The sequence below is a fragment of the Rhincodon typus genome, chromosome 1, assembly GCF_021869965.1.
Source record: "Rhincodon typus isolate 14 chromosome 1, sRhiTyp1.1, whole genome shotgun sequence".
Taxonomy (NCBI): Eukaryota; Metazoa; Chordata; class Chondrichthyes; order Orectolobiformes; family Rhincodontidae; genus Rhincodon; species Rhincodon typus.
The window spans coordinates 169,002,373-169,016,931 of NC_063332.1; the positions used below are offsets into that span (position 1 = coordinate 169,002,373).

General features: G+C 41.5%; 1 protein-coding gene across 2 annotated transcripts in view; it reads left to right on the forward strand.

Annotated features, from left to right (window-relative positions):
* Positions 1–1,683: 1,683 nt before the first annotated feature.
* LOC109927266 (multimerin-1) overlaps positions 1,684–14,559 on the forward strand; it is a 54,380-nt gene continuing 41,504 nt past the window's right edge. The window contains exons 1-2 of one of the 2 annotated variants that reach the window (XM_020527239.2): positions 1,684–2,067; positions 11,912–12,031. In XM_020527239.2, the coding sequence (XP_020382828.2) occupies positions 1,712–2,067; positions 11,912–12,031 (476 nt within the window). In that variant the 5' untranslated portion in view covers positions 1,684–1,711. The remainder of the gene's footprint in view (positions 2,068–11,911; positions 12,032–14,559) is intronic. The other variant, XM_048602563.1, reaches the window with a different exon arrangement.

Genomic DNA, 14,559 nt, shown 5'->3' on the forward strand with positions numbered 1-14,559 from the left:
ATGATGTGTTAATTTATGGATAAGCGAGGCTTAATATATTATGGTGTTCAAATAGCATTAGGCAACACCAGTTCCCCATTCCTCTTTTCACATCTGTGTTTATACCTATCCTTTCTGCTTTTGTTTTATTCAGAATGACCCAAATCTCTCAAAATATCCTTGGTGGTGGTTTCTGGAAGGCACTGTCCAATTGGGAGGGTAGTAGAGGCAGGTAAACTCATAATCTTTAAAAAGTACTTAGTTGAACACTTAAAATGTCATAACATTTAATGCTATGGGCCTGGTACTGGTAAGTGGGACTAGAATAGATTTAACATAATTTTAGTGGTACAGACTTGATGGGCTAAAGGGCCTCTACTGTGCCATATGTTTCTATGAAATTCTTATTGTCACACCCAATATTGCAAAACCTTTACTAAATATATAGAACCAAAGAGGTGTCAACATGGTACCTGAACTCAGATGGTCAAAACATTTTTACAAAGCAGGACAAGCATGGATGGAAAAATCCCCTTAACTGAACTGACAAACAGGCAAAGGCATATCAATATAAAAGAGGTACTTTATAAAAATTGTTATTTTCTGTATGAATTATTACTACAGCAATGATGACTCGAGAGGGATCAGTTCCATATTAAAGGTTATGGTCCTTAAAAAGCAATTGGGAAAGATCTGATTACAACTAAGTGAGATGCATTGGTATAACTTTCTACAAGAAAGGCTGTACAACAAAGCCATGTCCTTCTGGTTCAAAGCTCAAGTACAACATAAACAATCTCATAATGGACATAATTGAAGAAAAGCCATTTGCTAAGTTATTGAATAGGGTTTTTCTAATGCTGGTCTTAAACCTTATTTAGCTTAAAATAGTTATTAGATAAAATGTATTTCTCACAATGAACAGACATTAGATCTAACACTATTGGACAGAGAGACTGGAAGCGTGCTTTAGAATTTTTTGGAGACCATCCACAAGTAAAACGGACAATATTCTTTCTTTTTACTCCCCTCTTCAGTGAGGCTAACAGAAATTAACATTGGCAGTTCCCATCCGCAAACACCTGCTTTAAGTTAGGGTGTTCAATAGTGCAGTGGTAGTGTCCTTACCACTGAAATGGGAGGTCTGGGTTCAAGACCCACCTGCTCCAGAGGTGTGTAATAATATCTGTGAACAGATTATTAGAAAAATAGATTAATAAAACTCACAACTCAAGAATCAGCTATTGTTTCCAAATATAATTTATTACAAATCCGGTGTACAAATATACACAAAGCAACCAGCCACTAATTTCTGGGCAGCAGTGAACTTTAGAACAAAAACTTCATTCCAGACTTTCAATTTTGCAACAATTAACTAAATATGTCAAGAAGTTTTTTTTTGTCTGCATTCATTTCCTGAAGGCTGTTGCTACAGCAGGAGTTCAGATAACAAAGGATATCAACATCTTCACTTTTCATCTCTGATATAATACAAATGAAATTTTTCATTTCCCTCACAAGAATCTCTTTTTTCCTCTTTCATTTGGGCTTACAGAAAGACCATCAAACTCTTTTTTTTTAACCAAACTTCCTGGGAAGGGCCCTTCTGTTTCCTTATGTCACTTCCAAAATGCAGATGTTGTTTCCTTTCTAACAAGGTATAAAAGCTGACAAAGAAGCAAGCTCATCCTGTTCACACTGACTCTTGTGAGCAGGGGATACCAGACAGAGAATGGATTATGCACAAAGAAGGAGTTATATTTTCAATTTTGCCAGAATGTGGTCACTCATTGTTTTGGGGATAGCCTTCCCTCTTTCAGCAGTTTGCGATGGGGGACTCGATGCAAAATCCCCAGATGGGTCAGCAATGTTTGGGTTGACTAAGAATGGAAGTAATTTTAACACAGCAGAGATTGAGGGAAATCGACTTAGAAAGCTGATTGATCGGAGTGCATCTTCCAACAGATTTCCAAGGCAAGTGGATTACCGTGCAGAAAAAGGAGTGTATAAATCCAGCTCCAGGCAGAAACGTCCTTTTTTCACACAATCTGGAAGCAGCCACCCAAACTTTGAAACAGCCAGGGGAAAGTAAGTACAACAAAAACTTTATGTAATTAAACAAAGAACTGTGGATGCTGGAGATCTGAAACAAAAACAGAAATTGCTGGTGAAACTCAGCAGATACGGTAGCATCTGTGTGGAGAAAGCAGAGTTAACATTTTTAGTCTGGTAACTTCAGAACAGTGCAGAAACTTTAAATAACAGGGCATGTTAATTTTAGATTCTGTCTCTATTTCACCGTCTGTATTCAAAAATCTGGTAGCTGTGTACCTCTGTATATTCTGCCCGTATCTCTCTGCACAGAGAAATCTACAATTAGACGTCTAATTATCAGTCTCTATCTATTTGTAATAAGAAATTCCTATCATATACCATTGTATACATTGCTTGGTGCTAAATTATCCAAACTTTATCGAACATCATCCATGCAGGAACAGGTGTACAAGAAACAAGACCATTACTTCATTTGTGTATGCTTCAGAGTTTGATTGCCAATGTAAGAGCATATACAGAGTGAGATGGCTTAGTCATTAATGTACCATGCATTATTTTGCTGAGCCAAAAGGACCAGAAAGAAGTGCTTGCCATGGGCCCACAAGAATGCCACGAGGACTAGCACAAGGACGCTACAATTGGTGTCACTGGCGCCTGAGCAGCAAACAAAAAACTGACGGTGTTCCAACTGCTGATTGTAATCTAAAACCAGATATCCCTCCTTCCCTAACAAAAATGACGCACAGATCTGAAAGTAGAACTCTTACTAGTCTTCAAAAATATGCTTCATTGACGTCATATTCCAAAAGGACATAGCTTGAATTGAGGCACTTCATAAATGAAAGTCATGAACACTGCAACAGTTCAACAGGATGAGTCATACTCTATTTCATTTTATTCATTCATGGGATGTGGGCGTTGCCAGCTATGCCAGTGTTTAATGCCCATCCCTAATTGCCCAAGGGACAGTAAAGAGTCACCCACATTTCTACAGTCTGAAGTCACATGAGTCATAGACCAGTTAAGGACAATGGCTTCCTTCCGTAAAGGACATTTTTAAACCAGCTAGGTATTTCCAACAGTCGACAATGATTTCATGGTTATCTTTTGACTCTTAATTGCAGATTTTTATTGAATTGAAATTCCTTCATCTGCTATGGTGGGATTCAAACCCTGGTCTCCAGAACATTACCTGGGTCTCTGGATTAATTGTCTTGAGATAATACCACTAGGCCACCACCTTGAGAAGGAAATGTGTTTTTATTATTTTTTTAAAAATTTGTTTTTATATTTCCCATTTTAAATCACATGCGCTGACATTGCACAGGCAGTCAGCTTTTATTTTCTAGTTCAACATGGGATGTGGGTGTCATTGACAAGACCAGCACAAGTTGATATACTCAGATGCCCTTGAAGTGAATGGCTTGCTGGACCAGTTCAAAGGCCAGTCAAGAATCAAATACATTGCTCCGAGTCTGGAGTCACTTATAGTGGCAAACCGAACAGAACAGCCAGGCGTAGTGAAAGAGGAATGTTTATGGTGACCTGACAGCTTCGTAATCACCATTATGAAGATCAGCTTTGTACTTAAATTCTCCTATTATCATGTCAGGATTTAAACTCAGGATCGGTAGTACAGGCAACAACTGAAAACAAAAAAATGCTGGAGATCAGAGCAAATCAGGCAGGATCTATGGAGAGAAAGCAAGCGAATGTTTCGAGTCTAGATGACTGTTCACCAGCTTGTTTTCATTAGAGATTCCAGCATCTGCAAGAATTTGATCCTACCTGGTTAGTTCAGGCCTCTGGATTACTTATGCATGCTATAATCACTAGGCTACCTTACCCCTAGCTCCCAAATCTCATCCAATTCTGGAAGACTGGCCACCATTCTCAGCCTCTTCCATTTGTGCAGGGTGTGGCAGAAGGGTGAGGGGAAAATGGAAGTGGATTCTAAACTGCACACCTTTGAATTCTGGGGCCAGCAGCCCATGTGAAGCAACAGCTTCCTCCGTTGCTGCGTGATTTTGGTGAGGTGGACGACTGAGAGCCAAAGTGCACAGGTTAGACCTGGTAGGAGCAGGTTTGTTGGGAGATCCACTTTATCCTTTTGGAGAAGTGAGATATCCTCTTGGTATGGTCCCAGGACACTTGTGGGAGATGTCAGACACTACTTGAAACAGGCCAGATTCCCATTGGGACTGTTAAAAGCAGACACGACTGAAAAGTGCGTAAATTCATTGATACTGTCAGGGATGACATAGAACATTCAAAACTCATGGGAATGTTCAAAACAGTCAAACGATTTCATTTTGCTGAACAAGGTAAGAGTTTACACAATGAATGGCAGGATCATGGAAAATACTGAAGATTGGAGGGACCTTGGTGTGCACATCCAAAGATCCCCGAGAGTAGCAGAGCAGGTAGAAAAGGTCACTCAGAAGGCAAATGGGATACTTGCATTTATTAGCTGAGGCACACATTACACGAGCAGGGATTTTATGCTGGAACTGCATAAAACACTGGTTAGGCCACAACTGTGCTGAGTGCAGTTCTGGTCACCACCTTATTGGAGGAATGTAATTACACTAGACAGGGTGCAGAGGAGATTTACCGGGATGCTGCCTGGCTGACGGATCTAAGTTAGAGGAAAGATTGGATAGTCTAAGGTTGTTTTCCTTGGAGTAGCAAAGGTTGAGAGGGGACCTGATAGAGGTATATAAAATTATGAGGGGCACATAGGAATAGGATAGGAAGGCACTTTTTGCATTAGTAGAGGGGTCAATGTTCAGAGGGCATTGAGATTTAAGATAAGAGGTAGAAGGCTCAGAGGAGAGTTGAGAAGAATTCTTTTCATAAAGAACATGGCGGAAGTCGGGAACTGACTGCTGAAAGGGTGGTTGAGTCAGAAACACTCATAACATTTAAGCCGTATTAAAGTATTCGCTTACATTACCATAGCCTCCAGAGTTGGAAAATGGGAATAGCATGGTCAGACCTTTATTGACTGCACAGATGCAAAATGGACCAAATCGCCTCCCTCTGTGCTGTAAACATCTCTGAGTCTGACTGCTAGTTTTCAAAGATTTCAACATGGACACCCTTAAATCTCTCTGTTCATCATAGTTCCAGAGAAAGAAGGAGGGGAAGAAGAGATGAAGAAGAAAAAGGAAGGGAAGAGAAAATGAAGCTGAGAATCTGCAAATTTCACCTTTACCATATCTCCGGATTTAGTAACTAAGCCATTGGTTGTCTTCAACAGCTTACCCTTAAGCTCTGTCCTTAAACTGTTGCATCTCTCCGTCTTAGCCTTTGCCTTTAACATAGTCCTTAAAACCTACATCACAAACCAAGCCCTAATACCTCCTTAAATGGTATTAGTATAGTATTGTAAAATTGTATTTGGTAGCATTCCTTTTTAGGTGCCTTGGAATGTTCTACTGCATGGAAGGTTCTATGTCAAAGCAAGTTGTTGTTGTTTTTGAAACAAAGTTTTACTTTCTTATCTCTCTTGTCTTTGCTAACTCCATATCTTTCATGAAGCTACTGATGTAATCAAAGTCCAGTAGCAGTGGGTGCTGGTGCATCTATAGCACCTTCTCCAAAGGGTAATTTTTTTCTGTGTGAGTAGATACCATAAGTACAGATGGGCTATTTGACCTTGGAGATCATTGCACTGAGCCAGGAATGGGAGAGCAGTTAAAATGGAAGGATCCTGTTTCTCTACTTGTTGTATTGGAGAGTGCAGACATTTACAAGAATGGGGATTGAGAAACTTCAGATATGAAGATAGATTGGAGAAGGTGGGACAGATTTCCTTCGAGAGGAGAAGGCTAAAAGGAGATTTGATTCAATATTTCGAAATCACAAGATGTCTGGACAGATGAGACGGGGAGGATCTGTTCTAACTTGTAAAAGGATCAAGAACATGAGGACACAAACTTGAAATGTTTGTAAAAGAAGTAAATGCAAGGCAAGGAAACCTAGAATACACTGCCTGGAAGTATGGTGAAGGTATGTTTAATTGAGGCATTCAAGAGGGCATTAAATAATTACTTACATGTAAATGAAGTGCAAGTTACAGTAAAAAGGGCAGATGAGTGGCATTAAGTAATTATGCTTAGTTGGTGAGCTAGCACAAACATGATGGGCTAAATGGCCTCCACCTGCAATGTAACAATTCTGTGAGTCCACTGCTTTGGAGGCCCCCGAAGGCACATCAATTATAAATGAGAACTCGATGACACAGATGGGAGCCCAGTGAAATATTAACCCCTTGTAAGGTGAGGAGAAACTCTAGAGAGTGACTGCCCATTTCGCAGTTGCTGAACATTCATGGAGCCAGGGGAAGCTGCTCTCCTTTCAGTCTCTGTGATCTGAACTCCCCTCATCCCTTTCTGAATCTCCCCAGCTGGCCACAGCCTCTCTTTGTTGTACGTGGTTAGTCCCTGCATCACTTGACAATTACCAAACCTGCTCCTTCTGGCCTGTATGCCTGAGGACACACTACACAGTCTGCCCTCCTGGGTGAATGCAAATGATTCTACTGCGCTATTTAAGAAAGGAGCATGGGGTTCTCTTCTGTTTCCAATGGCTAATATTCATTTATTGACTAACACTGGCGAAACGCATCGGGCTGAATCTTAGAAATAGCAAGAACTGCAAATGCTGGAGTCAGCAATAACACAGTGTGAAGCTGGAGGAACACAGCAGGCCAGGCAGCATCAGAGGAGCAGGAAAGTTGATGTTTCAGGTCAGGATCCTCCTCCTGAAGAAGGGTCACAACGTGAAACGTCAACTTTCCTGCTCCTCTGATGCTGCCTGGCCTGCTGTGTTCCTCCAGCTCCACACCATGTTATCTCGGGCAGAATCTTACTTTTTTTGACTAAGTGTCAGTCCATTGAGTTTCATTTACAGTTTCTCTTCCCAAGGCCTAGCGAGTTTTCTCACCAAACTCACCTCATTAGCTACCCACCCTGTCCCTATGGCACCCCTCTCATCCAATTCTTGCTCCGTTTGACCACTTGCTGTCCTCAGAACAACACGCCACCACCAGGATATCTCAAAATGGACTGCTTTCCTGGTGATGGTGTGATCTTTAAAAGGTCGTTGTGCACACAGCCCAGCATTCAGCCCAGAGTTGCCGTGCATGACTCTTGATATTTGCTCTGGACACAGTGGGAAATTAGTGTTCCACTCTCTGGACAAGGATCTGGAGGTCCCAATGGATGGGGTGATACAGGGGAAGGGCTGTCTCTTCCCCCAGGATCAGTACAGGAGGCCATAACACCAGACAATCGCAGCCTGGTCTCAGATTTCCATCCAATCTGTGGAGTCTCAGTCATACAGAGGAATGCACAGTAATGTAGGAGAGAAGGTTAGTAAAGTTCTCTGTTCTAGCAGCATGGATGCCATTATGTTCTCTCCAAATACCTCACACCCACCGTATCTCTGCTTTCCAACTGCTACCAAGGCTCATGTTCTACTGATCTCACTGTTGCCAGCAACATCTTCTATTACTAGCCATCACCCAGCTAAACTCCCAACAAAACTGTCTGCATTGCCTACTTTCTTACTTGAGCTACCTCCCCACCCGCACCTGAAATACCAGTTGTGCCACCCCCTTTTATTTCTCCCTTCATACATGCTTCTCTCTCAATCTAGGAGGAAAACAGCTCACTACAGGGCAGAAAGAGTTGGGATAGATGTGGGCTGCCTGACATTCAGGTCCTCATCCCTTATGGGACAGATGCTAACTCTGCCCACCCTAAACCACCGACTGATTGTGTTCATTGCCCTGGACTGATATCGGAGACTGCCCTTGACATACTCTGCCACAGCCCCCAAAACGAAGGCTGTCCTTGACTTGACTGAGGACTGCAGACCAGCATGGCATGCTTCCTTCCTTTGTATCTGTGTTAATGGCAAAGCAAGACAACTGTACTGTGACCATGGTAACTCCAGCTGAGAGGCAAGGTGCAAAAGTGCAAGGTAAGGCAATGCAAGGATGTTGTGAACGTCCTAGTCGGCTCCAAGTGATTGAGTGCCAAGAGAACAAGTGAACAGCCTGGAGATACAGCCTGGCCCAGTCCATGAACTGCGTGCATGTCCCTGAGCATGCAGTTGTCTTGCTGCAACATTACAATGAGAGTTGAGACATGGCGCAGTATTGAAGTGCAGAAGTGTACTGTCAGCAATGTGCCATGAGGGCTGTTAGAGGCTGACACATGTTAGGTGCCAATGTCCATGGATGTGACTGGTGCCCATGGATCGTTCCCTGAGATGTTGGCACCAGGTGTCCAACAGGGTGGTCCTTTGGAGCATAGAATGGGCTGGGGTAACCAGATGCCCACTCTGACTTCCATGCTAAGAATTGTTAACATTTAACTTGCTCCTGGCAGATGTTGGGATGGAAAACTGAATATTAATGAGGTGGATTTGCAGTTAATAAGGTCATTAAAAAGCAATAATGCCCTTCAGTAGGCAACTCGCTGCTGTCTAGTGAGAATTGCATCTCAACTTCCAGAACTTAGTTAAAAAATGCAATGAGTTGCTCTCCATATCAACAATCCCTATTTCTCACTGTAGCCCAAATCATTCAGACACTGATAAGATTGAGCCAAGAATCTGGTGGAGCTCTGACATGATTAATTTACTGTACCTCCACCCCCAACCCTCGCCCTTTCCTTCTGAAGTGATTTTAATGCTATGGGAAGTTCTGGCACCCCCAACATTAAGTGATATGTATGACGGTGCTTTCACTTATGTTGCACCTCTGGGCACGAGATTGTTGTGCAGTCAGAACTGCAACAGGCCCTCAACCAGTTACACAAAGCTGTCAGTCCGTGTGAAGTGAACCTAATTTGATCTGTGCTGTATGATGCTACCATCTGCTGGTCCACGAGTGCATAAACACCACTGAAACTATGGAAGCAAACAGAATAGGGCTCTCCAAAGATGGTCAATTGCAGCCATGAGTACATTCTAAAAGACACTTGATATGTTCTTTCAGAATCACTAGGGATTTAAAATATATTCCTGCTTAATCAATCTCCACCCCTCTTCTCTGAAAAGGTTGATGCCTGACTGAGGAGCTGCTGAAAATACACTATTCATAAATTCCCTGTAGTGTGGAAGCAGGCCATTTGGCCCATACTGACCCTTCAAAGAACAGCCCACCACCCCCCCGCCCTATAACCCTACATTTTCCTAATGGCTAACCCACCTAGCCTGCACATCCCTGGACATTTTGACCAATTTAGCATGGCCAATCCACCTAATTGGAAATCATTGGATGGTGAGAAGAAACCAGAGCACCCAGAGGAAATCCACAAAGACACAGGGAGAATGTGCAAACTCCACACAGACAGTCGGATCGACACCAGGTCCCTGGTGCTGTGTGGCAGCAGTATGAACCACTGAGCCACTGTGCTAGCCCTGACTGCGCTGAACAGGCTATTTGACTGTGGGACATTTCACCCAAGATCGATGCCATTCTCTAGCCACCCACACATGTGCTTTTCCAGTGAAAGCCACTGAACGGTAATCAGGAGTGGGAATGTTGGTTGATGCCTTTCATCTTCCCCTTAACACAATAATTCCCCAGATACTGAAGCTAATTGTAACCATCCAATGTCAATTCCAGTCAACTGCACATGCTGCACACAAGGGCTAAACCAGTCTCACTGCCTCGGATTTGTCACTGGTGTAAAACCCCTGTCCCATGATGTTATGGTTGGAAATTTATAGGTTGAATTATGTGGAGGAAGGAAGGGGAAATTCCCTGGCTGTAACTTACTGTGAAAGCAACACTTATAGCACTTTTTGTGCCATAGTCACAATGGATGACTGGTGATCAAAACATATAACAGAGACATCTTGAGGGGTCTAGACAAAGTAGATGTGGAGGAGCTGTTCCCGTCATCGGAGAACATAGAACTAGAAGTAATTGTTTAAAAATCAGAGATCATCCATTTAAAATAAAAATGAGGCAAATATTTTTCCACATGGAGGGTTATGAGTCTGTAGAATTCTTTTGCTGAAAAGGCAATGGAAGTCTTTCGTTATTTTTAAAGGCAGAGGTGGATAGATCGTTGATAATCAAAAGGGTGATTGGTTATCAGGGACAGTCAGGAATATGGATTTCAGGTCACAATCAGATTAGCCGTGCTCTTATTAAATGGCAGACCAAGTTCAATCAGCTTAATTGCCACATTTCTGTTCCCTGTTTGTGTGAAAACTCAACTGGAGTTCAATTCCGCAGGCCCTGCATCAATTTCATTTGAAGAAGTAAGTATGGTCTTCTATGGACCAATGTAAATGGTCATGGTCAACAAACACCATTGCCTCCTTCTAGTTCACATTTCATTGAAGAAAACATCTTTTCAGCAAATGACAACTTTGCTTTTTGTGAAATTTCTTCTCCAAAATTGAGACAAAGGTCTCTCAGGAGGAGTCCATTCAGTCCCTCAGGATTATTCTGACATTCTGTTTGATCACGCCTGATTTGTACCTCCATTCCATTTGTTTGTCTACTCTCCATATCTCTTAATAACCCTATCAAAGAGAAACTGATCAATCTCAGTCTTTAAAGCTCCAGTTGTCCTTCGATATCCACAAAATTTTCTGAGGAAGTGTTCTGGACCTTCATTACCTTTTATGTGAAAGAATGCTTTCTTATGTCACCCTCTAAACGTTCAGGTTTTAATTTTAAGATTGTGACCTTCCTCCCTCCAGTTCTGGATTTCCACAGCAGAGCTATTTCACTGTAATTTACAGCAGAGAATGAAGCCATTCAGAGAAAGATCCCAGCAAAATGAAACAGACCATTTTATCCTATCAAATATCTAAGTGTTTAGTTAAAAGTAATAGGCAAACTATATTTGGTAGGACACACAGCAGATGTAATGGAATGCCCTTTTGACAAAGAGAAATATCCCAGCAAAATGAAACAGATCATTTTAGAAGCTAAGATGACCTACAAATCTAAGGGCTAAATCGTTTGAATATTGCTGGAAAGACAGACATGTTGTTGAAACGTTTTGACTTGCACTCATCAGGACAAAAGCAAGAATGTCAAATTTTAAACAATCACAACAAATTATACTACAGGAGAATAGCATGCTTTATCCGTGCTGACATCTTGGTTAATTAGGAAATATAGGTTCTCCAAGCTCCTCGGTAATTCAAAAATGGTACAAGGCTTGGACGTATTCCTTTTGTTTGGCCTATGTCTCAATGCATATTACTTCAAACAACTGTAAATGAGTCTCATTCTGAGCTCAACAAATTAAGTTAAATTGTGAAGCTATTAGTACACTCAAGATTGTTCAATGAGTCATTCCTAATCATACCTATCAAAAAATAAAAGGAAGGAAATATTCAAAATCTTTGTGCCTTTATTGAATTATCAAGGAGCTTGGGGGCCTTTACTTCCCTGTTGCCTTTCCATAGCAACATCCTTGCCAATCAGAGTTGGCTTGCCAAACAACCAGCACTCTTTTTTTCCTGTTATATAAATTATTGCGATTGCTTGATATTTGGCATTCTTGCATTTGTTCTGATGAGTGCAAAATGAAGATCTTTAACAACATTTGCCCTGTTTCAGTAATATTCAGCATACAAAATTATACAATACCACTCCTGCTTGTGAAATTCTGCAGAAGCATCCAATCAAAACTATAGTGAATTCAATAGATTGGATCCAGGTGCACACCTTTCTCTCCAACTAATTCACTCCTTGTCATCTTCATTAGCGTTTCATTAACACGTCACATGTTTCTCTGCTGGTCTTGTGTGTTATGTGTAGTATTGAGTGAGCAGGAGGTTCAAAGAGTGAACGAGCTCTTTTCCAACTTTATCCTGTTTTGTTTCCAAGGAACTGGTGTGCTTACGTTCATACAAGACTGTCGCCTACTATGACATTAGAGAATGAGCAGACATATGTGATGCCGAAAACAAACCTATGCCCATTGAAAGTGGGACACTGCCAGCCAAGGTATGTCTCATTGCTTATCAATATTGATGGACATCACAACATTACCTATTATATAAAGTGTTGCTCTATGAAATAACCATTCAAGCCTAACTGTGACCAAGTGCATACCAGAAGACATACATCACAGATGTCACAGACCCATTTCTGAAGAAGAGTCTAAGCCCGACGCGTCGGCTTTCCTGCTCCTCTGATGCTGTTTGGCCTGCTGTGTTAATCCAGCTCTGCATCTTGTTGTCACAGACGTAAATCTGAGTAAAGGGTGATCTAGTTGAATTGTTTAAGGGTATTAAAGGATTTGGCATGGTAAACAGTGATAAATTACTTCCGTCGGTGGATGAGTTCAGAACAAAAGGGCATAACCTTAAAAATTACAGCCAAACTATTCAAGTGTCAGAAGCACTTACTACACAAGGTTGTGAAAATCTTGAGTTGTCTCTCCCAAAATTTAATTATTTTAAGGAAGAGGCTTTTAAGCTATTCAAGCCTTTTCTGCTATTTGATAATATTATGGCTGCCCCAGTTGTGCTCTCAACTCCACTTGCCCTTCTGCTCCCCCTTACCCTTGACACCCTTGTCTATCAGGCTTCAAAACAAAGATTGATAGATGCATTGTTCATTAAGGGTACTAAGGTTACAGAGCCAAAGTAGCTAAATGGCATTTAGAAGGCTGGCGGCCATAATGTTATTGAATGGCAACCAGCTTTGTTGCATATGGGTATAAAAGGATTAATATTTGACTCAGGGGAATAAGCACAACATGTTGCAATAATGTCATGGGAGCTTGGTCAGAATAAAGAAGGGGGGCCTGGCTTGCACATGCACACGCGTACGCGCACACACTCACGCCTTTGCAAGTATTGTTAAGAATCCTTTCTGTCACTTTTCTCATGATTGAGAGTGGACTGATAGACTGGGAAATGGCTGAGTTGGTTTTGTTCTGCTTTTTTCACATTGTTGGGCAGATGCCAGTGTTGTAGCTTGGCTAGGGATATAGCTCCTTCTGGAGCACTGCCCCTATTATTAGAATCATAGACTTTTACTGTACAGAAGGAGGCCATTCAATCTATCATGTCTGTACCACCTCCTGGAAGAGCAAAACAGCTAGTCCCATTCTCCATCCCCATCTCTTACACAAAAACAAAAATGCCTGGAAATTGTGATCCCTCATTACTGACATACCAACTAAATGAACTAGAATATCCTTGTTTACTCTGGCAAAATTGTTCATAATTTTGAACACCTCGATAAGGTCACCTCTTCATCTTCTCTGCTCCCAGGAGAATAAGCCCAATTTCTCTAATCTTTCCTGGTATCTAAAATCCCTCTTTCATGGTACCACTCTAGTAAATTTCCTTTACATTGTCTTCAGGGCTTTAACAGCCTTCCTTAAATAAGGTGCCCAAAACTGAATTCAATGATCCAAATGTAGTCTGGTCAATGATTTGTAGAGGTGTAGAATCATTCTTTGCTTTTATATCCTATGCCTCTGATTATAAACCCAAGGATTCTAATAAGCACCCTTAACAAGTGTTTCAGCTTGCCTGGCCACTTTCAGAGAATGCCCGAGGTCCCATTGCTCCTGTATTCCTCTCAAAGTTGTACCATTAAGTTTGTCTTGTCTCTCCATGTTTCTTCAACCAAAATGCATTATGTCATATTGCTCTGCATTGTGACTCACGCGCCAGGTGTCTTGCCCATTCAGCTGACTTGCTAATGTCGCTCTGAAGTCACTCAGCATCATCTTCACAATTCACTATTCTCCCTAGTTTAGTATCATCTGCAAATTTAGAAATTTTGTCCTCAACACCCATCTCCAAATTATTTATAGAAATTTGAAAAAGCAAGGGTCCCAATACTGAACCCTGGGGAACACCACATTCAATTTGCCCCCAATGTGAGAAATGTCCATCTCTGCCTACACTGTTTCCTATCTTTTAGCCAATTTCTAAACCATGTTGCTAAGGATCCATCAATTTCTAATTTGTTTATCGATCTGCTAAGTGGCACTGGATCAAATGTTTTCCAAATGTTCAAATATACAACATCCACAGCACTACCCTCATCCACTGCCTGTGTCACCTCATCGAAGAATTCAATTAAATTTATCATAGAGTAATAGAGTCATAGAGTCTTAGAGTCATAGAGGTGTACAGCATGGAAACAGACCCTTTGGTCTAATTTGTCCATGCCGACCAGACATCCTAAATTAATCTAGTCCCATTTGCCAATATTTGGCCCATATCCATTTTAAACCTTCCTATTCACATACCCATCCAGATACCTTATAAATGTTGGAATTGTAGCAGCCTCCACCACTTCCTCTGGCAGCTCATTCTATATATGCATCACCCTCTGCATGAAAAAGTTGTCAGACATGACCTGCCCTTGACAAAGCCTGTGACTGTCTAGTATTAATTTATTTTTCTCTAAGTGTATATTTACCTTATCCTGTATTATTTCCTTTCTCGGGAATCTGGGATGCATCCCGTCTGGGCCTGGTAACTTCTCTACTTGGAGTGCTGCCAGGC